Source organism: Castor canadensis, chromosome 14 (genome assembly GCF_047511655.1).
Source record: "Castor canadensis chromosome 14, mCasCan1.hap1v2, whole genome shotgun sequence".
NCBI classification, from domain to species: Eukaryota; Metazoa; Chordata; class Mammalia; order Rodentia; family Castoridae; genus Castor; species Castor canadensis.
In genome coordinates, this window is record NC_133399.1 from 19,785,078 (window position 1) to 19,810,492 (window position 25,415).

Genomic DNA, 25,415 nt, shown 5'->3' on the forward strand with positions numbered 1-25,415 from the left:
AAACTGCCAAACACATTTTATGAAGCCACTATTACACTTATCCCAAAACCAGGCAAAGACACCTCCAAAAAGGAGAACTATAGGCCAATCTCCTTAATGAACATTGATGCAAAAACCCTCAACAAAATAATGGCAAACCGAATTCAGCAACACATCCAAAAGATTATTCACCACGACCAAGTAGGCTTCATCCCAGGGATGCAGGGGTGGTTCAACATACGAAAATCAATAAATGTAATAAACCACATTAACAGAAGCAAAGACAAAAACCACTTGATCATCTCAATAGATGCAGAAAAAGCCTTTGATAAGATCCAACATCATTTCATGATAAAAGCTCTAAGAAAACTAGGAATAGAAGGAAAGTTCCTCAACATTATAAAAGCTATATATGACAAACCTACAGCCAGCATTATACTTAATGGAGAAAAATTAAAGCCATTCCCTCTAAAATCAGGAACCAGACAAGGATGCCCACTATCTCCACTCCTATTCAACATAGTACTGGAATTCCTAGCCAGAGCAATTAGGCAAGAAGGAATAAAAGGAATACAAATAGGTAAAGAAACTGTCAAAATATCCCTATTTGCAGACGACATGATCCTATACCTTAAAGACCCAAAAAACTCTACTCAGAAGATTCTAGACATCATCAATAGCTATAGCAAGGTAGCAGGATATAAAATCAACATAGAAAAATCATTAGCATTTCTATACACTAACAATGAGCAAACTGAAAAAGAATGTATGAAAACAATTCCATTTACAATAGCCTCAAACAAAATCAAATACCTAGGTGTAAACCTAACAAAAGATGTGAATGACCTCTACAAGGAAAACTATACACTTGTGAAGAAAGAGATTGAGGAAGACTATAGAAAGTGGAGAGATCTCCCATGCTCATGGATTGGTAGAATCAACATAGTAAAAATGTCGATACTCCCAAAAGTAATCTACATGTTTAATGCAATTCCCATCAAAATTCCAATGACATTCATTAAAGACATTGAAAAATCTACCGTTAAATTTATATGGAAACACAAGAGGCCACGAATAGCCAAGGCAATACTCAGTCAAAAGAACAGTGCAGGAGGTATCACAATACCTGACTTCAAACTATATTACAAAGCAATAACAATAAAAACAGCATGGTACTGGCACAAAAACAGACATGAAGACCAGTAGAACAGAATAGAGGACCCAAATATGAAGCCACACAACTATGAGCAACTTATCTTTGACAAAGGAGCTAAAAATATACGATGGAGAAATAGCAGCCTCTTCAACAAAAACTGCTGGGAAAACTGGTTAGCAGTCTGCAAAAAACTGAAACTAGATCCATGTATATCACCCTATACCAAGATTAACTCAAAATGGATCAAGGATCTTAATATCAGACCCCAAACTCTTAAGTTGATACAAGAAAGAGTAGGAAATACTCTGGAGTTAGTAGGTATAGGTAAGAACTTTCTCAATGAAACCCCAGCAGCACAGCAACTAAGAGATAGCATAGATAAATGGGACCTCATAAAACTAAAAAGCTTCTGTTCATCGAAAGAAATAGTCTCTAAACTGAAGAGAACACCCACAGAGTGGGAGAAAATATTTGCCAACTATACATCAGACAAAGGACTGATAGCCAGAATATACAGGGAACTTAAAAAACTAAATTCTCCCAAAACTAATGAACCAATAAAGAAATGGGCACGTGAACTAAACAGAACTTTCTCAAAAGAAGAAATTCAAATGGCCAGAAAACACATGAAAAAATGCTCACCATCTCTAGCAATAAAGGAAATGCAAATTAAAACCACGCTAAGATTCCACCTCACCCCTGTTAGAATAGCCATCATCAGCAACACCACCAACAACAGGTGTTGGTGAGGATGCGGGGAAAAAGGAACCCTCTTACACTGTTGGTGGGAATGTAGACTAGTACAACCACTCTGGAAAAAAATTTGGAGGCTACTTAAAAAGCTGGACATCGATCTACCATTTGATCCAGCAATACCACTCTTGGGGATATACCCAAAAGACTATTACTCCAGAGGCACCTGCACATCCATGTTTATTGCGGCACTATTCACAATAGCCAAGTTATGGAAACAGCCAAGATGCCCCAGCACTGACGAATGGATTAAGAAAATGTGGTATCTATACACAATGGAATTTTATGCAGCCATGAAGAAGAACGAAATGTTATTCGCTGGTAAATGGATGGAATTGGAGAACATCATTCTGAGTGAGGTTAGCCTGGCTCAAAAAACCAAAAATCGTATGTTCTCCCTCATATGTGGACATTAGATCAAGGGCAAACACAACAAGGGGATTGGACTGTGAGCACATGATAAAAGCGAGAGCACACAAGGGAGGGGTGAGGATAGGTAAGACACCTAAAAATCTAGCTAGCATTTGTTGCCCTTAACGCAGAGAAACTAAAGCAGATACCTTAAAGCAACTGAGGCCAATAGGAAAAGGGGAACAGGTACTAGAGTAAAGGTTAGATCAAAAAGAATTAACCTAGAAGGTAACACCAATGCCCAGGAAATCAATGTGAGTCAATGCCCTGTATAGCTATCCTTATCTCAACCAGCAAAAACCCTTGTTCCTTCCTATTATTGCTTATACTCTCTCTACAACAAAATTAGAAATAAGGGCAAAATAGTTTCTTCTGGGTATTGGGGGGGGGAGAGGGAGGGGGCGGAGTGGGTGGTAAGGGAGGGGGTGGGGGCAGGGGGGAGAAATGAACCAAGCCTTGTATGCACATATGAATAATAAAAGAAAAATGAAAAAAAAATTCCTCTTACCTTTCTTCAGCATCTTAAGGAGGGTATGAAAAAGCATACCACGTTGGACTCAGAGTCAGGTGAGAGAGGTTCTCCTCAAAGATAAATTTCTAACAGTCAGCCCCATATATTCATAAAAACTCAGACTGCGGCTGAAGGGAAAAGTCATTGAACCAAGTAATACAGCTAGCCACGTCTGTATTTACGGCTATGTCTGTATGTCCAGGACCTTACTAACAGGAGAGAAAAAGATAAGAGACACCATGGCCTCATTGCTGCTCTCAGAGAGGGCCCCACCCGACTGGGGCCTGAATCCTGAATCTGATACCGTGGTGGACAGGAGGGGCACTCCTGCAGAGAATGCTTAAGGGGGGACAGCCTGGTAGACAGCCCTGCCCCCAACCAGAACCCTGCCCTCTGCAATGGTAACCACTGGAGGTCTAAGTGCCCCCATCACCAGATGGAAGATGAGGTGCCTCCTCCTATGGATTGATGGGTCCAAGCCTCCTGGCCACACTCCACTTCTTGGCATCAATGTTGTGGAGTCATAATGGCAGAAAAACAAAAGGCCATTTTCCTCCTAGACAGTGGAGCCCGTTTCTCTGTTTTACTTTTTTCTCCTGTCCAATGACAAAACTTATTGTTCGGGGCAAATCTGGCTAGCCACTAGAGCGCTAGTTTACCTGGCCTCTGGCCTGCTCTTGGGGAGACCTCCTCTTCTGTCACTCTTTCCTCATAATACCTAAAACTCCAGTGTCCCTGCTGGGATGGGATTTACTGTCTCAATTTAAAGCTCAAATTCTCCTCCCCCCAGGCAGCTATCTCTGCTGCCTGCTCCTTCAGGAACAAATAGATTCAGTGTGGACTGATGAGATGAGTGTAGGGTGAGTCAGGACGGCCCTCCCTATTCAAATAAAACTCAAAAATCCCTCACAGTTTGCACACCCAAAACAATATCCCCTCAAGCCTGAGGGAGGATGAGGCCTTATGCCTATCATAAATTCCTTAAAACAACAAGGGCTACTAATTAGTTGCTCCAGCCCCTACAATAAATTTAAAATTCTTATAAAAGTTAATTTTAAAGTACAAGTTAAAAAGTAAACAACTGGAAAGGATATAGATAGGTAATAAATGTATTTTTTTGAGAAGTTAAAGGAAAAAGGAATGTTTTTTTGGATGAGAAGGGATTTTGTAAAGGGGTTTATCCTAAAGATTGGTTCAAATAGAAGGGATAAAAACAAACCATCAAAGGGTTTAGTATGTTGTATGAAGGTCTGAGTAAGTTTGAAAAGAGTATAATAAAAGTTTCAGTGTATGATAAAGTTAAAGTAGAATGTAATCTAAGAGTTGCCTAAAAGATTTTAGGGTCATGTCAAACTGAAATCAAATCCTCTGTCTATGAAATAACAAGGTTATCTTAATAGTGTTCTGCTCTGAGTAACATCTACAAAAAACCATTATGGAGAAAGATTTTTTCAAAGAAATTATTCGTGTTTTCTGCTGATCTTGAGTAACATCTACAAAAAACCATTACGGAGAAAGATTTTATCAAAGAACTTATTTGTGTTTTCTGCTGATCTTGTCAAGCTTTAAGTACTACTAAATCAGAGTTCATTTACATATTTGCTTATGTGTCTTAAATGACCACCTTGTAACAGTGTTATGTTATACTTTATCTAAATATGGTACAAACATTTAAAAGTTTAAAAGTGTCAATTTATATAAAATAATGAGCTAAAGCTCTCTTTTATCCAAGAGTGTTACATTTAAATCCTGACAGTCCCTGCCTCCCACAGGTCACCTACCTAGGTGTGGCCTTAAAGGGACAGACTCACTCTCTGAATCATAAATGCATCAACACAATCTTCCATTTCCCAACCCCCATACCATAAGACAGCTTACAGCTTTCCTGGCAGTTATAGGATTTTGCAGAATTTAGATCCCTAGGTATGCAGTCCCTGAGCAGACACCTTTTTGTGGTCCTCGTAATATTCCTATTTGGGTCTTAGATAATGTATGGCCACCCATTTCTCTCTCTGTAGTTGGAGGACTCTTGAAATTGTCTAGGGAACATTTCACAGTGATTCTCCTGGCCAATGCCCATCCTAATGCCTATGTTCTTGCTCTCCTATTCTTAAGCTTCCTCCCTTGTATCATACCACATGTCTGCTGTTGCTAATCAAAAATTTAACCAGTTGTACCTCCAGGGACACCAATCTCTCCAAAATGGGAGAATAGTTGGCTGACACCCACCATGAAGAGGTCGGAGGATTGGCTCGAGACTCTTTATGACCTATGGCTACAAGGGACCTTCATCAACTTCAGGGTAGAGGAAATCTTCATTTTTCGAGCCTGGGTGTACGCCATCATGAGACTCACCACCCCAACATTGTTTGCCAACTAATCCTGCCTTCCCCTATGCCACCCCTTGCCAGCTCAAAGAAGCCAGAGCGAACACAACGCCCCCCTTCCTTAACAAACAAAAAAGGGAGGAATGTTGGCAATAATGGCGCCGATAGGTTTCAGTTCTTACTGCACCCTTAAGCTTCTGTTTTCCAGGGTCACGGTCCTGCCTCCCAGGGTCACAGTCCTGCCTCAAGTCTAGCTTGAACCCTCCCAATGCCCCAACCTCCAATCAGCATGAACCATAAGATCCTAACCAATCAGATCATGCTGAGACTCACTGAGGGGTATTTAAGCACCTGCCCTTCTCTCTCTCTCTCTCTCTCTCTCTCTCTCTTTCTTTCTCTTGGCTCTCTCCCTCTCCCACCTGGTGAACAATTTTTCTAAGCAGAATTTGACTGTCATTCTGTTGTCAGTCTCACTGGGAACTAGGTTTACAGAAAGGAGCTACCAGTGCTAGGCTTTTCATGGTCTTTTTTTTCTGACTACACTGGGATTTGAACTCAGGTCCTCATGCTTGCTAGGCATGTGCTCTTACCTCTTGAGTGACCCCACTAGCCCTTTTAGGTGATGAGTCTCAAGCAATTTTTGCTAGCACAGGCTTTGAACAAAGACAAACCTGATCTCTCTCTCTCTTGAGAAGCTAGAGTTACAGGTGTGAAGCACAGGGACCTGGGTTCTTCCTGATCTTATGGTGACTGTAAAGTGTGATTTATTTGGTGACTCAGGCTGAGATTTGTGAAATCTCCTTACTACTGTTTACAAATCATTTTGAAGATATTCCTGATGATTACTTCATAATCATTTTTGATGCAAAAACAGGGTATTTGGAAAGTGTGTGGAGGAGTGTCTGAGTTTACAAATGGGGTAATGGTTAGAATGTTGCTTCTGTGCTCCTTTGCTACTGTGAAAATGAATGGAAGTGTGGTTTAATTGCAGCTATTTATGAGTGTTACAACATTCAGAGTATATCTTTGTACTACTTTCATTTTCTGTTGAAATAATTGGTTAGACAGTGTAATTTGTGCCAATGAAGATAAGTCTTGGAGGCCCTGGCTCAGAGAAAGACACCTTTATGCTTTTCTTGATGTGGCAAGAAGTTGGTGTATTTGGAAGGGGATGTGAGTGTGTAGTATAAATTAAAAGTTTGGGTTCTTGTATCAATTTCTAGCACAGTGATTCTGAAATCCTTGAAATTTCTGAGGCAATAGGAGTGTATTTGGTTGTTTTCCTAAGCTCCATTGAGGCAATGTTTGCATTTATTCTAATGATGGGTCTCAGGGTGGTACATCTTTATAACATTAGGAAGGTGACTTGCTTGAACAGACTTAGCAAACAAGTGTTATGGCTTGTTGTCTGTTGCACACTGCCCAGAAGTTGGAGGGACTGTGCTAATTCTAGAAGGTGTCAGATTTGAACTGAACGACAATTAGTTGATATTTGAAAGTTGGTTGGTGTTGGTAACACCATGTATTTGTTATGAGAAGTGATGGCAAAGAAATTCAACACAAGTCATGACATTTGGGGTCTTTGGGGCAATGTTTGGTAATGTTACCGGAGTGTCCATTATTGGTACTTATGTCTTGTGTGAGATGAAGGCACTGGAGTTGAGCCAAAGCGAAGCATGGTTCATGAAGGAAAGGGTACATGTTACATAGAGTTCATAGGTAGCAGTTAGGCATACACCATGTGGATATACTAAGCAAAACTAAAATTCTGGAAGGAATCAGAAGGTTTCTAAAAATAAACATGGCGTTTAGTAGAAGTTAATGTACATTAACAAAGATTAATATAGTTCAGCAAGGTCACAGGATGTTAGAAGATGACTCTGAGTATTTCCCTCACCTCAAAGTGGGTGCATGACAACAGTTCCTGGAGTAATAGCTCTTTCACAAAAACTCAAGCCCATAAACCATATCCCTTGTGGTAAGGTTCACTAAAAGATTTTGCTCATTTTAATTATGTAATATTGCCCTAGTGTTATACCAAGTTAGCAGAATACTATTTTAAGGTGGAAGTTGTGGTATTGGTGCTCTGTAGAGTATGGATATGTTAAATTTAGTATGAAGTTTTGAGAATGTACGATTTTATCTAACTTTTTATGGTTGTTTGCTTATTCTGTGATTTGAAGATATATGCATGTTCTCATTTATTCCACTTGTCCATTTAGCATTAAACATCTTCCTTGTGTGCTGTTTTTGTACTATACTGATAACCTTTGGTTTTGAGCAATTTTTATACTTGTTCCTTTGTGTTACTATCGTCACCTTCTCACCCTACCTCTCTGCATGTCATTTTTCTTTTACTGTTCCTTCGTTCTGTGTAAACAGTATTCTCCTATAGTGCGATGTTCAGATGATTATGATAAATTCAGCAAAATGGTGTGCTTTGCATTTAGCTGGTGTAGTACAATCTTGCTGAAGTCCTTTATTTACCTATTTATTTACTTATTTATTACTCAGGGTCTTGTGATTGCTAAGGCAAGCACTACACCACTTGAGCCAGTCTCACAGATGAAGTAATTTATTAATTATATTATCACATTTTCTATCCCCCTTTATAATACAAAGTACTTTAAAAATGTATTGTTAGTAATTTCCAAAACATATAAAATCCTTTTCCAAGTAAGTTAAATGCATTTTAATAAAGATGTGGTGCTTCATGGACAGGGCAGATATATTGGTATGTTCCCCACTATTATACTTCAACCCATATGCAATTGTTCTTACTGATTGATCATATTATAAGGGATGATCACCTAGTCCACAATTCACTTTGACATTTGGCAAAGGTCCTTGACTACCAGTAGTAAGGAAGAAAGTAAAGAATTTTTGTTCATTTCTAATTTTTAACACTTTTTCTTTATGTGATCTAAGTTCTTAGCTGATATGTTTTTGGTTCATTCTAGAGATCTTTCCACAATTTACAAAATTCAGATGCCTGTGATACATTTTATGAATTTAGAAGTGTTCTCTTTCTCTTCTAGCTGCATCATTTCAATCATTTTCATGCTGACTCTTTGTTCTTCTTCCTCTAGTCCACCATTAAGCACCTCTAATGATGGTTTCATTGAAGTTGTATATCCATCTTCATGCTCTCTGTGTAATCCTTTGATGATTTCTAAGTCTGCACTGATATTATCTTCTTTGTATATAGTATTTCCACTTTGCTGTTTCTTCTGCATGCTTTCCTACAATCCTTTGATTCTACTTTAAGCAGTTCCAAGAAAAGGCTTTGTGAAATGAGTCCCCTGCCTGAGATTTTTCAGCAGTTAATTTCTTATTCTGAAAACAGAATTTTGGACCAAGGGCACAAGCTCCTTTTGCACATTATAGGTCCAGCTAATTACCCTTCAATTTCAAAGAAAGAAGCATGGTGAAGGCAGGGAAAGAGTATTACTTCACAACTAGGATATGGTGTGGGATGAGGCATTGTAAGTACTCAGGTCATGTTCACCATCTGCAGGGTACAGACGTCAGATATAGATTGAAATAGGCAAAGAACTCAGGGTAGGGAGAAACATATGCACAGTTAAACAGTTCCAGTCACAGGTGTGGTGTAGTTGTTATAACTCAGCTGTTGATATGGGAGAGGTTCTGGAGTTGTTTCCAAAGGATGATCCATCCAAAGGAGGGTCTACTGTTGGGGATAGATTTGGCTTCAGGTTACAAAGAAAATATCTATCTTCTCCTTCCTAGATTCCAAGGGTATTGCAAGGTGAGTGCGGAGAATGACACAGAGAAAAGACTGATTGAAAATGGAGAGGTGCCATGTTTTTTCTTGCTTTTACTTGATTCGTGGACTGAGTATGGAGACCATGCTTTTTAGGAAAAGCAGTCTGAAGAATGCCTACAATGCTTTTTGACTGAAGATCCACATTTCCCTGTTTGTTCATATTTGTTGTCATTTGTTCCTTATGTGTGAAGAGTGGATATGATACTATCTTCATGCAAAGATTTTCCATTTTTCTGGCCTGGCCTAGAACCACATCTTTTCCGAGATCACAGGATGTCCCCATGGGAAGATGAATGTGAAATTCTCTCACCTTATTCAGGACTCTGTTTCCCCATTGAAGAAAGGTCCATTCTGAAAAGCAGGCTCTGCTTAACTTCAATGAATGCCCAGGCTGGAGTGGGTAGTCACCAGGGAGGAGGCCTGAACTGCCGAGGGCTGTTCTGGATTCTATTATTTGGTTTATGCCCCCTCCCTGCTAGGGGATTACTTCTTCTGTTACTCAGATCTCAAGGGGTGGGTTCTGGATCACTAGCCAGTGAGAAGTGCTTGAGAACTGGAAAATCACAGTCTGGTGTAAGTAGGACCCTCTGATTTATACAGGAAATGCCTCTGGTGTCTGGACATTTTCTGGATCACATTGTGATGCTGAGAGCAATTCTATGTAATTTAGTCTCTCTCCTACTGTGACTTGCACCTGGTCCCAGTTGAGTGAGCAGAACTTCACTCACCAAAGAAGTCTGAAATGGTGTTTGTAACTGACATCCCAGACCCTAGGAGGATGAGAACTTTAGAAATGGCATGAAAAGGTTGTACTTATGCTGGTCCTCACAAGTACATCACTGCATTTTGTGACCTGAGTTGCCGCTTGAAATTTTGTATTTGTTCTTCTCTGCCCTGGTGTGGGACTGTTCAGATGGGCACACTCTCACATCGTATCCTCTTTTTGAGTGACCTAGCCCCGGTCCAGAGCCCTGTTAGGACTCCTCAGCACCTGAGCTCTAGGTCTCCCCAGCCTTCAGTGGGTGGGATGTTTTGGCTTCCTCCATTATCCTTGTGGCCTTGGTGATTGCCCAGAATTAGCTAAGTGTTTAGAAGCTGATCTCAGACTAGAGCCAGATCCACAGTGCAGTTCTTCTTAGGGCTGTAATAAAATCCTAACCCGAAGATGTCTTGATTTCACCAGCTCAAGGCAAAGACTCTGCATGTGCATGCGTGGTTCATGACAATGGGAACAGGCTAAGAAGGTGTTGAAGGTTTGAAGTTTTTGCAATCTCTGACATAATTGGAGTTGTCTAGATAGTATGTTCAAACATTAATTTCAGGTGGAGACAGGGACTGATCATAGTGAAGTAGCAGTAGCAGGGCAGCACCAACTCAGAGGTCTGCAGGGTCTCAAGGGTGAGGTAGAGCAGGGCTGTGCTTTCTAGGGAGGGCATACTGTTGTGGATGACTCTGGGAGAGGAAGGATAACAGGGGGAGCCATCTGCTCCTTGATCAGATATCCTTTCCCCTGAGCTGATAATTATCTTCAGGTGACCATAAAAAGGGGTTGTTGTGTTGCCTCAGGTTGAGGGTGGTTCATAGAATTAAGGAGTATAAAAAGGAGACAACCTTCAGGAAAGTTTGCTTATTAGCTATTTTGTTTCTTCTGAACAATTAAGGGAAAGTGTTTGAGGCAGAAAGTGGGAATTTCTAAAGTGTGAGTCTCACTGTCTTTTAGGTTTCCTGAGGAAGGACATGTAAGTGTAATGGGAACACAAAAGATGGTGTTACTTAATCATGAGTAATTTCTAAGATTAGTTTGCCTTGATAATATTTCAACTGTTTGTATTTTCTTTTTTTGTGGTACTGTGGTTTGAACTCTGTCTCACACTTGCTGTACCACTTGAACCTCTGCACCAGCAAGTTGTTTGCCTTTTTCTTAAGGGAGTTGATCTTGTCAGAATGTACCACTTGGCAGTTGAGAAGGCCTGTGAAGTACAGTGGGAAAATGTGATACATTTGGTTACATCTGCTAGAACACAGGTTTTTGTTACCTTGAGGGTTTTTTTTGAATGTGTGGAATTGTTGGGATAGCTACAGATTCTCCTCTACTTAATATTTGGGCTCACTCGTTGGTATGTTCTTCCTTGTTTTTTTTCTTTTACTTTTTTGCAGAACTGGGGCTTGAGTTAAGGGTGTATTCCATGTCACTCTGCCATCCCTTTTCTGTGAAAGTTTTTTTTTTTTCAAGATATGACCTCACAAACCATTTGCCTCATCTGGTTTCAAACCATGATCCTCCTGATCTCTTCCTCCTGAGTAACTAGGATTACAGGTGGGAGCCACTACCACCCAGTTTGTTCTACTTACTTGGGTGATAATGGATTGCTTGAGGGAACAGGTGTGAGAAATCCTTGTCCTTAAAGACAAGTGATGGATACCAATATAGTGTGACATCAGGCCTTTGTCCTATTCTATTGAAGTCTCCCTTTCCCTGTCCTACAAATTGATTCTTCTGTGAAGTCAGAAGCTATATACTTAGATGCTGAATTTGGAATATTCTCAGCAGACTCCTGACTCCATTGCCATGTGAAAGAAATAGAGTTCTTTTGGAAAAGCCAGGTGCAGGTTCTGCTTAAATACAGTGCCTCCCCACACTGTGGAACATAAGGTCCAGGGAGGAGGCCTGGTCTGCTAAGGGCTGTGCCTGCAACCAGTTACTGGTCCAGGCTCTATACCATGTGATGTATAACTTCTCCTGTCACATAAATCTAACATGACAGGGCCTTAGTTTTTAACAAAATGAAAAGAACTGTCTTTGGAGAGAAAGAACTGTCTAGATTGTCCTACCAGAATCCAGTGGGAGTAGGTATCACCACCTAATCTTTGGAAAATGACTTTATGGTACCCATCATTTTCTGAATCACTGAGAATTTTTCTGATATAGAGACTGTAGGAATCAATCTCACTCCCCTGTCATATGTGAGCTCAGCTAGGTTGGAGGGAAGAACCCAAGTCACCATAGCAGGTAGAAGTAGTGTTTGTGACCAGTGTTTCCAGTCTTAGGAGGATGAGGAAGTTGGACTTGCTTGAAGCAGTGGTGAGAGACCTTGGCCTTTCCAGCACAATGCTGGAGTCTGGGTCCTGAGTTGCCTGTGGTGCCTTGTGGCCCTCCATCCTATCTATTGTGTGTGGGTTGGCAAAGATGAGCAGGTCCCTGTTATCCTGTCCTGTACCTCTGAGTAACCTGACCCATCCTGGAGCCCTTGATTCTCTCCCCAGTTGATGTGATGGTTGGGGGTAGTAGCTTCCCTGCAGCTGAAGCTGTGATTCTTGGTGTCCCTGCTCCTTCCAAACTTCTCAGGATAAAATTGATGGTCCTGAATTATATAACAATGTGGAAGAAGGGTCTTGAATGCATAACCTGATCCCAAACGTGTGCTATTTAGGGTTCTAGCAAATCCCTAAATTTACAGAGAGCTCACATTTCACAACTCACTGCAGTGGTGGTGCACTTGCAGTTGAGTTTTGATTGACTGGGATGAGATTGGAAAGTTATCAAAGGTTTATGAACATAATTGATGTTCTCTGTGGCATGTGTCTAGACACCATTTCAAAACTGAATTGAAGTTTGAGGCAAACCATTAACTTAGAGGTTCAGTTTCAGGACAACCCCAACTACAGAGTGTGCAGATGCCTCAAGGCCAGGCAAAGGACTGTTTTTTCAAGAGTAGTAAAGAGGAGCAAAAAGTAGTAAAAATGAACTTGAGAGGTTATGGGTAAAAGAGAGGCCCAAATTTGCTCCTGGACCAGAGATCCTTACCTTTGAGACTGTGTTTCCTGTGTCGTTGAAGGACGGGTTGATATAGTGGCTCAGGCTGAGGGTGATCAGAGACTGACTGGAAAAAGCAGAGAATTTCATTAGGATAGTTTGTATATTTAGGGTTGTTTTTCAGCTGACCAAGTAAGATGATGAATTTCAGGTGGGACATGGAAGGATCAAGTATGTGTCGTTCCCTTGTTGGGCATCTAGGTATAATGGGAACCTGAAGGATGGTGGTGTGATGGTCTTAACCACTAGTGTTATCAATATTATTTTGCTTGGGTATATTTTCAGTTTGCATTTTCATTCATAGAATTTGTGACAATTTTGAAAGTTGTGATGGACCTTTGGAAATTCAGAGACCTTTAGGATCTCCAGCTGAAAGAAAGGAGTTACTCACTTGAGAGGTTATTTTTTGGGAGTGACATATTTAAAAAAAAACTGTGTTTGCTCTTCATCACAAGTTCTGGCACAGAATTACTAAAACCCTGAGAATATCTTGAACAATTGGAACAACTTTGGTTGTTATCCTTTGCCCCTTTAAGTGGTTCCTGAATATATGCTAGTGAGGTGATACATGATATGATCCCAGATGAACAGGGTGGCCTCAAGCCATGATCCTACTGACTTTAGCCTCCCAAGTAGTTAGGATGACAAGTATGAGGTACTAGGGTCCAACAAATTCTTCCTTGTGTATCATGTATTATAATCATCTTTTACTTTGCAAATTAAATAGCCACTTTTTGGAAAGTTATTGTTTAGTTGGTTTAAAATAGGAAGATAACAGTAGGAAGAAACCAATAAAAATAATACAGGCAATCCTATTTTTATATGTTTAATTAACACTTGAATTTGTTTTATTCATTCATTTTTTGTTTGTATCATTTTATTTAGTTTAGTTTTTTCCAGTTCTTGTGGAAACCTATGGTCTTGCTCATGCTGACAAATTGACCTCCCACCATGCTATTCATGTCTTTTCTCAAGGATTCTCTTATTTTCATATTTTAATGTTTTTGCTGAAGTACAAATATTTCATGAGCTCCCATCTTCAAAAATATCCAAAGCAAAAAGACTGGAAGTGTAGCTCAAGTGGTAGAGAATCTGCTTTGCAAATCTAAAACCCTGAATTCAAAACCTTACCCAACCAAAAAAAGGAGAAAAATGCAGAAAATGATGATAGATAATTCAATATGCTCATAAGCCAACTGGATGCAAGTGTTACAGAATTCATTAACAACCAATAAAAACATTTTTATGAACACAATGAATTTTTCCTAAAAAAAAAAGCAACCAGAACTCAACAAACTCTGGTTTTCCTGAGAATGTCTTTTGCCAGTATGAAGTTGCATAGTACTTGAAGTCAAGTGAGCCACAGGTAAATGCTGGTGGGTGTTCTTTCCTTTTTAAAGGTATAACTGTGGCTGTCATGGGACCATTTTCTCTTAAGTGTTTTGACTTTGATGTGCCTAGTTATTCTGGATTTACATTTCTCTATGAACACATGAAGAATATCTGTGAGGGTCAGAGTCAGTGATAGCTACATTTTGATTGTCTCATAGAGAATGAGTTTTTGCATTTTACATTTTTTTAGTAGAAACTTCAAGGGACTGAATTGAGATGTTCTGTCTGAGAAACATAAGTGTAGAAGCATAGAATTTTCTCATGAGGAGATGGTAGTAAAAGGACACATACATGCACACGAGGTATCTAGATGCCCTGGTAAATGTGAATGAAAAGTATCTGTACACACATTGCTACAGTAGGTGGATACCACCTTAATTCTTTCCCTACTTTTTCCATCTTGTCTACTAAGCAGTCTTCTATTTTTGACCCTTCACAATTAGGAAAAATGTTAGACCTATTCCATCTAGAAGCCTTCTGGGTGTTGTCTTTGAGTGTATTTCACAAACTCAATTTCATGTGATATTGAACTGCACTATTTTCACTTTTGTCACAGTGGTCATGGTTTTGGAGTCTTTTCTGGATGTCTTCTCCAGGATGTGAAACATAGTTCTGATTATCATTCATAATATGTCCCATGGTGTCAGAAATAATCTCAGGACTCTATTTCATAACTAGAGTTAAAGAAATGTTGGTGGAGATTGCATCAATTGCCAGTCCATTCAAGCATTACACTTGTCTTATGTATTTGGATTTTGAACACTTATTTTACTCAGCTAATTCCTAAATGTGGGACATAGATCTTGATTCATACATGGTGTCTTATGTTGAAAACAGGTGTATATTTTTCAATCATGCTCTCATTCATTAGTGTATGCAGTACACTAATCCTTTTATTTTGCTTACATTGCAGGTATTTATTCTCATTGTTTTTCTTTTGCCACTCTAATACATTAACATTCCACATGAATTTTGTATGTTCCTTGTGTAGTGAATTTCCAAATGCTCTTCTTTTTGTGTTATTTTCACACAGAGACTTCATACATAGCTCTTGAACTAGAGATGCATGCCAGGATCACGCTGAACATATGCTTAGTCCTACCTTAGTTTTGTAAATGCTGGGAATGACACATATGTGACACCATAACTTCAAAAATATTCAGATTTTATCTTTCCTATTTCTAATGAATTGGATCATTGTCCATGCCATTGGAGAATACAATTTGTGTTTTCAAGGAGAAACTGGGTTCCAGATTTTGTGCTCTCAGGCACCATTGTGTGATGTGTCTTCTGTCATGAATCAATTTTCTCTTACTTTAAAGTCAAGGGAAGACTGGTGCCCTTTCCTCTGAGGCCTGTTTGTTAATCTTTGTTATAGTACAGTGTTCTTGATAATGCAGTTTGAACATTGTTTAATTTTACACAATAGGACACTTTGTGTTCTTTCCCTTGCTCTCTCCCATTCTTCTTCATTATTATTCTTCCTTTATTGACAGTGGTTCTTGTTATGTAGATCACTTCAATGTTTAACTTGTGGTCCTTCTGGTGGAATTACAAGATAGACCTGCACATGTGGTTCAAGTGATCACTTTCTTATTCCAATTATTTTTAATTCCTGTTTGCAATTTATGAGAATTATTACACTTTAAAAGTAGTTTTGTTTATGAGTTTTAAGGTGTATTTTAGAAATTGCAAAATTGTATACAGCTAGTTGAAATCTATTTGAAGGCATGCATGCTGCATTTTTTTCTTTCTACATTGTTTTTGCTTGCTAAAGCAAAAATTGTAACTATGTGAATGATCCTTCATGAGTCTTACTTAGCTATAAATTTGGGTTGGTTTGTTCTAAACCAGGTAGAAGTTTCCCAATGTTCTCTCTTGATACAGTCACCAAGGTGGTGCTCAATTCCCAAAAGAATTAAAAAATTGTTTTGGAAAGAGATAATAAATACTGTTTGTCACACCAGCTTCCTATTTATAACCATGAGTGCATTGTGGGTTTTCTTACTACAGACTCCCTGTGGTGAACCTTGCAGAAATGTGCAAATAATCATAAGTAGTATATATACAATAGGATGTTATTGGAATAAATTTCTTCAGGACACTCTCCCCTTTTTACACTTTATATTTGGTTTAGTGAGGTTCATCTCATTAGCAGTTATGGCATGCCAATAGACATAAAACTTTTACTCATGTAGTGAAAACATTATTCTATTTGCCCCTGATATTCCAATGGGAAATAAGAAGGAATTTATTAGTAGATTTCTACAATCTCAGTGTATAACATGTGTTTTTGTGACCATGTTCTGCTTTGAATTTAGCAAATAGGTCCAGGGATATGTCAGAGTTACTGTGAAGTGCTTGTGAGTATAGATGGAGACTGAGAGTGATAAAAATAAAATGCATTGAATATGTGGAGACCACATCAGCATGTGAATATTTTGCACAGGGATTGTCTGTTTCCACTCCTTTGACACTCACAATTCTTCTCACGAATGTGCATGTGACATATTAGGAGACTCTGACCTTTGAGGCTGTTGCCGTGACCTTCACCCTTGAAGAATGGAGCTGTTTGGATCTTTCCCAAAAGAAGCTCTACAGAGAAGTGATGCTAGAAACCTATAGAAACCTGTCCTACATAGGTAAGTATGGTGTCATTACCTTAATCAAAGTGTGCACTACTGTTGTGGCTCATTGGTGTTGTTGCCTCATGGGGTATTTAAAAAGGGACAGTAATTGTTCATATATATGCATGATCATATTATATCATGAAAATAGCTGAGGTCTCAACTTTTTCTTTCATATGGATTAAATACTAATAATTTCTCTGTGTCTGTATCTTACAAACAAAAGAAGAAAATGAAAACATTGAAAAGGACTTCAGGAATCCCAGAAGAAATGTGAGGTAATTTTTCCTCATAACGAAAACCGTGAATATCTGATGTGGCATTGACAAGAAGTTGGAATACCAAAAAAATGAGACTAAAACTTCTACTTATAAATAGCTTAAATCAATTAAAAGTTTCTCTAAGATTGGAAAAATAAGTTAGGCATCCAGAATCAGAAAATTCAAAGTTTGATATGTGCCATTTTTCATGATGTTTTTTCCTAAGAAGTCACAAAAGACACTGTCCTTTTGCTCAATATACAAAAATAATCCCACTCTGTGCACAAATTAATTTAACTATATTGTATCAAATTCCATCACAATGGGACTATTATGTGCATTGGTATAGACTGACACATTTTTCAACCTTTGTCCTTGTATTCATTCTTTTATTTTGCAATCCAACATGCTTTTTATCCAAGGCATCTCAATAAGCTCTTTAAGTGTATATGAATGTAGCAAAATTCATTCAGTGTTGTTAAACACCTAACTTGGAAGTAGTATGATGGAAACACATTGTGAACGCCACTGTTTGGTAGTAGCTGTCCTCAGACCCTGCTGCAGAACATGTTGTTCATTTGTGTTCATAAATCCTCACAGTATCAAGCACCATAACATGTCCTCATAAATCTTTAATAGGGTAACAATAGTAATCTTTGTCTGTTTTACAGCCCTGAAGTATTGGCAAGACTGCATGAACATAAACAATGTATTCAATGTGGAGAATCCCTTCAACAGACTCCAGAGAACATTGTAAGCAAGGCTACTCTGCTTAGATCAGCACCATGTAAAAGCAATATATGTGATGCTTATGGGAAAACCTTTACTGATGGCTTGGCTCTTCTAATCCATGAAAGGTTACACAATGTAGTGAAATCTCATGGAAGGAAACAAATTGCTAAAGTCTTCACTCCATCTGGTACCATTCACATTCATGAAACTTCTCACATTAGTAAGAAACCATATCGATGTAAACAATGTAATAAAGCCTACACTCCTTCCAGTAACCTTCATGTTAATGAAAGAATTCACAGTGGAGAAAAACCCTACAAAGGTAAGCACTGTGGGAAAGTGTATACTCAAGCCAATAACCTTCAAAGACATGAAAGAACTCACACTGGAGAAAAACCCTATGGATTCAATGAATGTGGGAAAGCCTATGCTGATTCAAGTACCCTTTATATTCATGAAAGAATTCACACTGGAGAGAAACCCTATGAATGTAAGCTGTATGATAAAGCCTACATTTTTTCCAGTTCCCTTCATAGTAATGAAAGAACTCACACTGGAGAGAAACTATATGGATGTGACAAATGTGGGAAATTCTTCAGTCGTGTGAGTAACCTTCGAGATCATGTAAAAATTCACAGTGGAGAAAAACCATATGGATGTAAACAATGTGGGGAAGTCTTTGCTCAGGCCCGTTATCTTCGAGTACATGAAAGAACTCACACTGGAGAAAAACCCTACGGATTCAACGAATTTGGGAAAACCTACACTGATCCAATTCACACTGGAGAGAAACCTTATGGATGTAAGCAATGTGGGAAAGCCTACACTGATTCAAGTGCCCTTCGATAACATGAAAGAAGTCACACTGAAGAGAAACCCTATGAATGTAAGCAATGTGGCAAAGCCTACACTTTTTCCAGTACCCTTCGTATTCATAAAAGAACTCACACTGGAGAGAAACGCCATGGATGTAAGTAATGTGAGAAAGTGTACACTGATTCTGGTACCCCTTGTGTTCATGAAAGAACTCACACTGGAGAGAAACCCTATGAATGTAAACAATGTGGGAAAGCCTTCACTCAGCACACTCACCTTCATGCACTTAGAAGAACTCACATAGAAGTGAAACCTTATAGATAAATACAATGTGAGGATGTGTTCACTTATTCCGGTCACCTTTGATCCCTGAAAGAACTCATACTGAAGACAAACCTTATGGATATAAGCAAGGTGGCCAAAGTGTTCACATGCCCCATTGCCCTTAAAAGACATAAATGTACTTAGACTAGAGAAAAAAGCTATGGATATGAGCAGTTTTCAGTGACACTAGTAAATGTAAACTCACTCATTAGTAAATGTAAGGAATGAGAGAAAGCCTACACTCTATCCAGTATCTGTCATACTCATCAAAGAACACAAACAAGACAAACCCAGTGGTTGCAAGCAATGTGGAAAACCTTCCTTAGTTCTAGTACCCTTCATGACCTGAAAGAACTCATGATGTCAATAAACACTAGGATCATGTCAAACATGATAAAACGTTCACAAATCCCAGTCTTCTTGAACAATATGAATGAACTCAGAAACACTGTCAATGTAAGTAAGGTAGAAATGCCTTCACCTTTTGCAGTAATCTTTGACATGACACAATTCACATTGTAGCACAGTGCTATACATGTGTGTCATGTGGCTAACTCCTCACACATTCCAGTGCTCCTTCAAAACATAAAAAGTTAAAATGGAGAATATTGTATTAGGAAAGTCTTCACTTATTTCCATGATCTCAAACATGAAAGTCCTCACACTAGAGAGAAAATCTGTAGGAGTAAGAAATCAACCTATCTATACTGATCCTATTCACCATGAAACAAGTGAAATAATACTATGTGTGACAAACCTTACAGAAGCAATATATACGGGAATATCTTCTCTCATTCCCATTGCCAAAAAAGTACATGTAAGATATCACACTGGAGTGATATGAATGAACACAGAAACACTATCAATGTAAGTAAAGTAGGAATGGCTTTACCTTGCAGTAATCTTTCCCATGACATAATTCACATGGTAGCACAATGCTCTATATTTGTGTAATGTAGCTAAGTCTTCACACGTTCCAGTGCTCCTTTAAAACATACAAAATTAAAATGTGTATTGAAGTGCTGAGGGAAAGCATTTATTTATCCTGCTTCCATTTTCAACATGAAGGAACTCCATTCTTGCACTCATGATACTGCCCAGTTTATTTAAATTTTGTTAGCAAAAGCATGCCATGTCACCTGCTTTCCTACAGAGATATGATTAAACATGGTATGAAGAGAAAACTTGATTCATGGCTCATTGCTGGCAGGGAAGGAACTCTCCTCCAAGCCTCCAGTCCATTTTCTCCTAGTTATGTCAGTGCTAGGGTCTGTGAACTGTTTGCACAGGCTGACCTCCAACCATGATCCTCCTGTCTCACCCTCTCATGTACTAGGATTATAGGCCCAAGCCACTGGCAATTGGCTTAAACATTCTTAGAGATCTGTGGGATGTGTATATCTAAATTTTTTCTCAAGAAACAGTCTTTATGCTTCTTATTCTGCTGCCAGGCTATAATGACAGCCACATCAATATACTTGCTTAATTGGTGTAAAGAGTGGCTTGAGTATGTCTTTTCTGTGGGACTGGAATTTGGTCTCAGGGCCTCATGCTTGCTAAGCAGATTTTCTATCACTTCAGCCCCTTTGCCAGCATTTGTATGTTTTTTTTTTTATTATTATTGTGACTTTACATTGAGAAGGACTTCTATAACTGGATATGTATCATAGAACTTTTGAACTTAGGATGTTCCAACCTCTGTTTTCCAAATGCTGGGTTATGAAACATATGAAATAATACTTGTGAAAGTGTTCAGATTTTATCTTTCTTTTTTGCCATTGCAATTTGCATATTGTCCAAGACATAAACGTGAATAGAAAGCATTTTTTCGAGTAGAAACTGGATTTGTCCTTTTCTCACTTTTAGATGTTTGTTGTTTTGGCCATCATTGCGTGATACCTGTTCTCTCAAGAGTCAATTTTCTCTTCACATTTAAATACAGTGAAGACTTATTTGTTTTCCAATGAGATCTGTTTGTTAATTTCTTTATTATTATATGGCATGTTTAATAGTATTGTTACACGATTGCTTATTAATATAAGATGATAGCTCACTTTGTATTCTTTTCTTTCTCTTACCCTTTCTTTGTTTCATTATTTTTTCAAGATTATTGCTGTTTAGACCTGTGTAAACTTTAGTCCATAATCCTGATAGAAGTACAATTTGGGTCTTCTTTTGTGACTAAAGGATTAGTTTCTTCCATTCTTGTTTGTTTGTTTGTTTTTGCTGGCCATGGGGTTGAACTCAGACCTTTTTGTTGGGGCACAGATAGTGTACCATATGAGCCACCCCAGCAGCCTTTGTGTGTGTGTGTTAACTATTTTTAAGAAAAGGTCCCTCAAAGTATTTGCCCAAGCTAGCTTCAAGACATAATGCTACTGATTGCTCTCCTTCACCATCTAGGATTAAGGTGTGAGCTCTTGGTGCCAAGGTCTGGTGATTTCCTTATTTTTCCACTGAATTCAAATGCCTTAAGGCATTTATTCTACCTAGTATACTTGTAAAGTGGATGTTGTTACATCCTTTACAATGTGTGCCTGGAAGTAGAGAATTGTAAACATAGCTGAGAATCAGGACAACTCAGAGTAAACACAGTTAGTTATGCACACAAATCACCCCTTACCTCTGATAGGCAAACACAAGAAATAGGACAACAAAAGGTAGCTAAATTAAGATGCTCTCAGAAACTGCTAAGAGGAATATGGAAGAATAACAGCAAACAGCACATGTGGTTACACTTCTACACAAGATACAGGGCGTATAAGGATAGTGATAGGGATATTTGATGCCACATCTGGGTAAAAGAATTCATCAAGAAAAGAAAATAGGATAAGCAAGAGTTTTACGTGGGAAGAACTGGGCAACTGAACACAGGGTAGTCGTACTGATCTGATATGAGATTTGGGCAAGTTTGTTTATGTAATGCAAAAAAAAATCAAAGATTCAACCTCTAGGAAGAGGGTTGGAAGACTAAATTGAAATATTGCACTGGGTGTCCTGAGAACTCAAACGTTTATTGTGGTCTGTACAGATGGGGATGGTCATGCCTGGAAAACTGTTCTGTGTGTGATTAACTCTCATAGTGTGAGCTAGATGCTGGTGGTTCAAGCTTGCAATTCTTATTATTAAGGTAAGTATTGGGCAGCCACCTGAGGATTGGGCCCTTCCTCATCACAGTTGGCTTACTGAAAACTCTAAACTCATCCCTAAAGAATAACAGGTACACACCTTTAGCCAATTACTAGAAGTTTCCCACACAGCCTCAAAGAAAGACACCATTATCTCAGGAGTGGCAGAGGGCTGATGGAGGATATTCCTGTCCATTGACCTTCCTGGGAGCTCGCCCTGGGACTTCCTTTTTTCTTGGACTTCTCCTACTAACTGTCTATATCTGTCCCAAATCTGCAAGCAGTTGTGGGCTTCTGCTCTCTTTCTGGGATCTGCCTCCAAAGAATTCTCCCAATAAAGCATGTGCTGAGGTATTGAGCCATTCCTGTGCTTCTTTCAATCTAGTGTCTCTGTTTCCTCATCTATCTCCACATACATTTCAGTCCAGCATGCCTTTTTTCCTGTTAACAGTAGGTACTCAGGAGGCAGAGATCAGGGTGATTACAGTTTTAAAGTTAGCCTGGATTATTAGTTCCTGAGGCCACAAGTTCAAATCCCAGTATGCAAAAAAATACCTCTCATAACTTTTATTTATGTCATCAACACATCCTCAATGCTGGGTTGGAGGACATACTAGCTTGGATGGTCAGGCTGAGACTGAGGGTCCTGGGGTTTCAGGTCTGCAAGATTTCTGTATCACAGGTATTTGTTAGTATTAGATCTCTAGTCTAGAATGTGCTTCCTCAACAGACAAGCCATGGTTCTCAGCCATCAGTTTTCCTAAATCCTTCATTAGTCCTCATCAGAGACTTCCTGCTTCTTAGCCAAGACAGGCTCACCACAGCAGCCATAATTCCATCATTTTTGCTGTCCAATGAAAGAGAAGGGGAGTCTACTCTCATTTTTGGTCTGTAACTGAGTATGTGCCTTTTTACATGGGTTTTCCAGCAAATCTTTAGTGGGATTAAAAAGGTTTTTGCACATATTATTTTGGTAATGCTTCATCCATTTTCTTACACTGAGTGTGTAAACATTTTAAAAGGCATTCAGAAGTCAAGAAGACCTGATTAAATGAGGAGAAAGGCTAATCTGTGCCATTACTTGAAATTATTAATTTCTTAAAAATAGTTTATGATATCATAACTGAGTTCAGTATAATTTTGGTGACATAGGAATGAATTGCACATTTCCTTTTATTCAGTTGAAAAGGAATCTATTGCCAACTTAAGTTGACTTAACTCACTACTTCTCTGACCTGATTAACATAAGAGAAATAACAGCACACTGAAACAAGACATCTAATATTGACATAGATTTCATTTGTTCTCTGAATATCGTATTAACACCAAAGTTATCCAGATACCAACAGAGAAATAAAAAATGAAAAGGGCACTTAAATGCTTATTCTTAGGCTCACAGAGACCTCTTTCAGCTACTCATGAAGGTAGCAATTGTCTTAAGGCAGCTATGGATAGAGACTGCCCAGGGAGCTACACTGAGATTAATGGGGAAGCTATGGTGAAAATTTACTCCTGGGGCACAGGTGTGATCAGGCTGTCTCTCTGTGGCTGTCATAGTCTTTGACCAGCTGCTCTCCAATTTGTTGAAGGGAAGGGGCAGTGAGGGTAATACATGTTCATCACTATGACCAAAATTGAGTCACATACTTCTTTAGAATTCTGCATATAAGGATATAAAAAGGATACATCACTAAACACAGAAAAAAGATTAGAAACTTAATATCAACACTTCTGGCCTCCACAATGCACAATGCATTGTCCATACTAAATGGACATTCATTGTGTCTGAACTGATGGCAAGAGAGGCACTCCAGAAAAACACTAACTTCCTTCACCAGAAATCCATAAGAAGAAAGGCTAGAAAACTAAAGTGTTAGTAAAGAAAGGCTGTCTGTAGAGAGTAGTCAAGTTTGAAAGCCAAAATGTCCTTGGGGCTGGCTTTTGCAGAATCTACAAGTTTGTTAGTATGACCTACAAAAAATGCTAGGATGTCCCAATGACATTCAGAAGAATCCTTCCAACTTTTGATACTGGTTCCTTGGTGGGAGATATTTTCCATTTTGAAATTTCAAATTTTTCCACAAGTACTGCCTTGGATAATAATCTACTTTCCCAAGTCATCACTGTTTAAATTTCTACAACCAAAACTTCAAGGGGAAGTGGCAAATGCACTCTAGTATCACTACCACAACACTAGATACAGAGAACCACATGTTATGATATGTTTCAATCTAGTCACAGGAGGTAGGGAAGTGATATTTAGCTCTGCAAATCATGTCCATTCTGGAAGTGCATCCATTGCTCCTTTTTTCTACAGCAAATACAAAACCTCAATTTTAATTTCCCAAAATTGACAAGGCATCAGACCACTTTCTTAAGGCCACCTGACCTTAACGTTCATTCCTATAAAACAAATGAGAAACAATCTGAGAAAAGTCACAGCTATGTGTATGTGTGGGGGGGTGGGGAATAAGTCTCCATTCCACTCCAAAAGCAACCATGTGTGAATGTGAATGTCTATTTCTGAAGGTTCTGGCATTAGGGTAATACTTGGAAATTCATAGATTTAGTGGCAGCACCTGCATCACCACACAGATGGGAAGTCTCAGGTTTAGGTGTGGATCTTCCCAGAGAGACTATGGGCCAGGATGAAGTCACCTCTCACAGGTATAAGACAGGATAGGACAATGTTCCTGACTCCCTGCCTGGCCCCTTCCCCTGCAGGATTCATGGCACCAAACAGTGAGTGCCATCAAAAGTGGGATCAGATTGCACATTGACAAGATGACTGTGCTCCTCTTTGTCCAACTAAAGAGCCTGGCCATGGATGTCTACTATGCTTGTATAAGATCACTTCTTTAAAACCTCTTGGCTTCAGTAAGTTCTTGAGGTCTGGCTCAAGTAACTCCATCTGGATTGTGAAGCTTTCCCCTCTTGTCTCCAAACTGTCTGTGAAGAGCCTCCTCTGACTTTTTCCCTTTAACTTTTCCCCCAAAATACATACTCAATACCCTTCTATATCCTTCCTACTTACTGAATTGTTGACTTTGTAACTTGTAATTTTAAAATGACTTATAAGAATTTTAAATTTAAATAAAATTGTTTTTCCAATTACCCTTATATTTTTACTATACAGACCCACGAAGAAAGGTAATTTAAAACTATTTATCTGTAAGTAACATAGACACTTTTGTTAATATATCTAGCTATAAAAGAATTGAATGTATATTATACTCAGGACAAAGTGAAACAAATTGTTTCTGTCCAAAAAAATGCCTGTATTTTGGGCAGCTTGATATCAAAAGCAAGAGTCAATTGTAGGCATGTGTTTTGAATCAGTTTCCATCTCCAATAAGACTGTTGCCGTAGCTATCACAGATTTGTATCTAATAAGTTAA

At 38.8% G+C, this 25,415-nt stretch overlaps 1 protein-coding gene across 6 annotated transcripts in view; it reads left to right on the forward strand.

The window, feature by feature from the left end:
• LOC109680403 (uncharacterized) overlaps positions 1–25,415 on the forward strand; it is a 451,924-nt gene that overhangs the window by 353,324 nt on the left and 73,185 nt on the right. The window contains exons 2-3 of one of the 6 annotated variants that reach the window (XM_074053919.1): positions 16,646–16,772; positions 16,984–17,035. The exons of 2 other annotated variants lie outside the window; for them this stretch is intronic. In XM_074053919.1, the coding sequence (XP_073910020.1) occupies positions 16,646–16,772; positions 16,984–17,035 (179 nt within the window). Of the gene's footprint in view, positions 1–16,645; positions 16,773–16,980; positions 17,036–25,415 lie in introns of all 6 variants that reach the window. 3 more of the 6 variants (XM_074053906.1, XM_074053917.1, XM_074053918.1) reach the window with 3 other exon arrangements.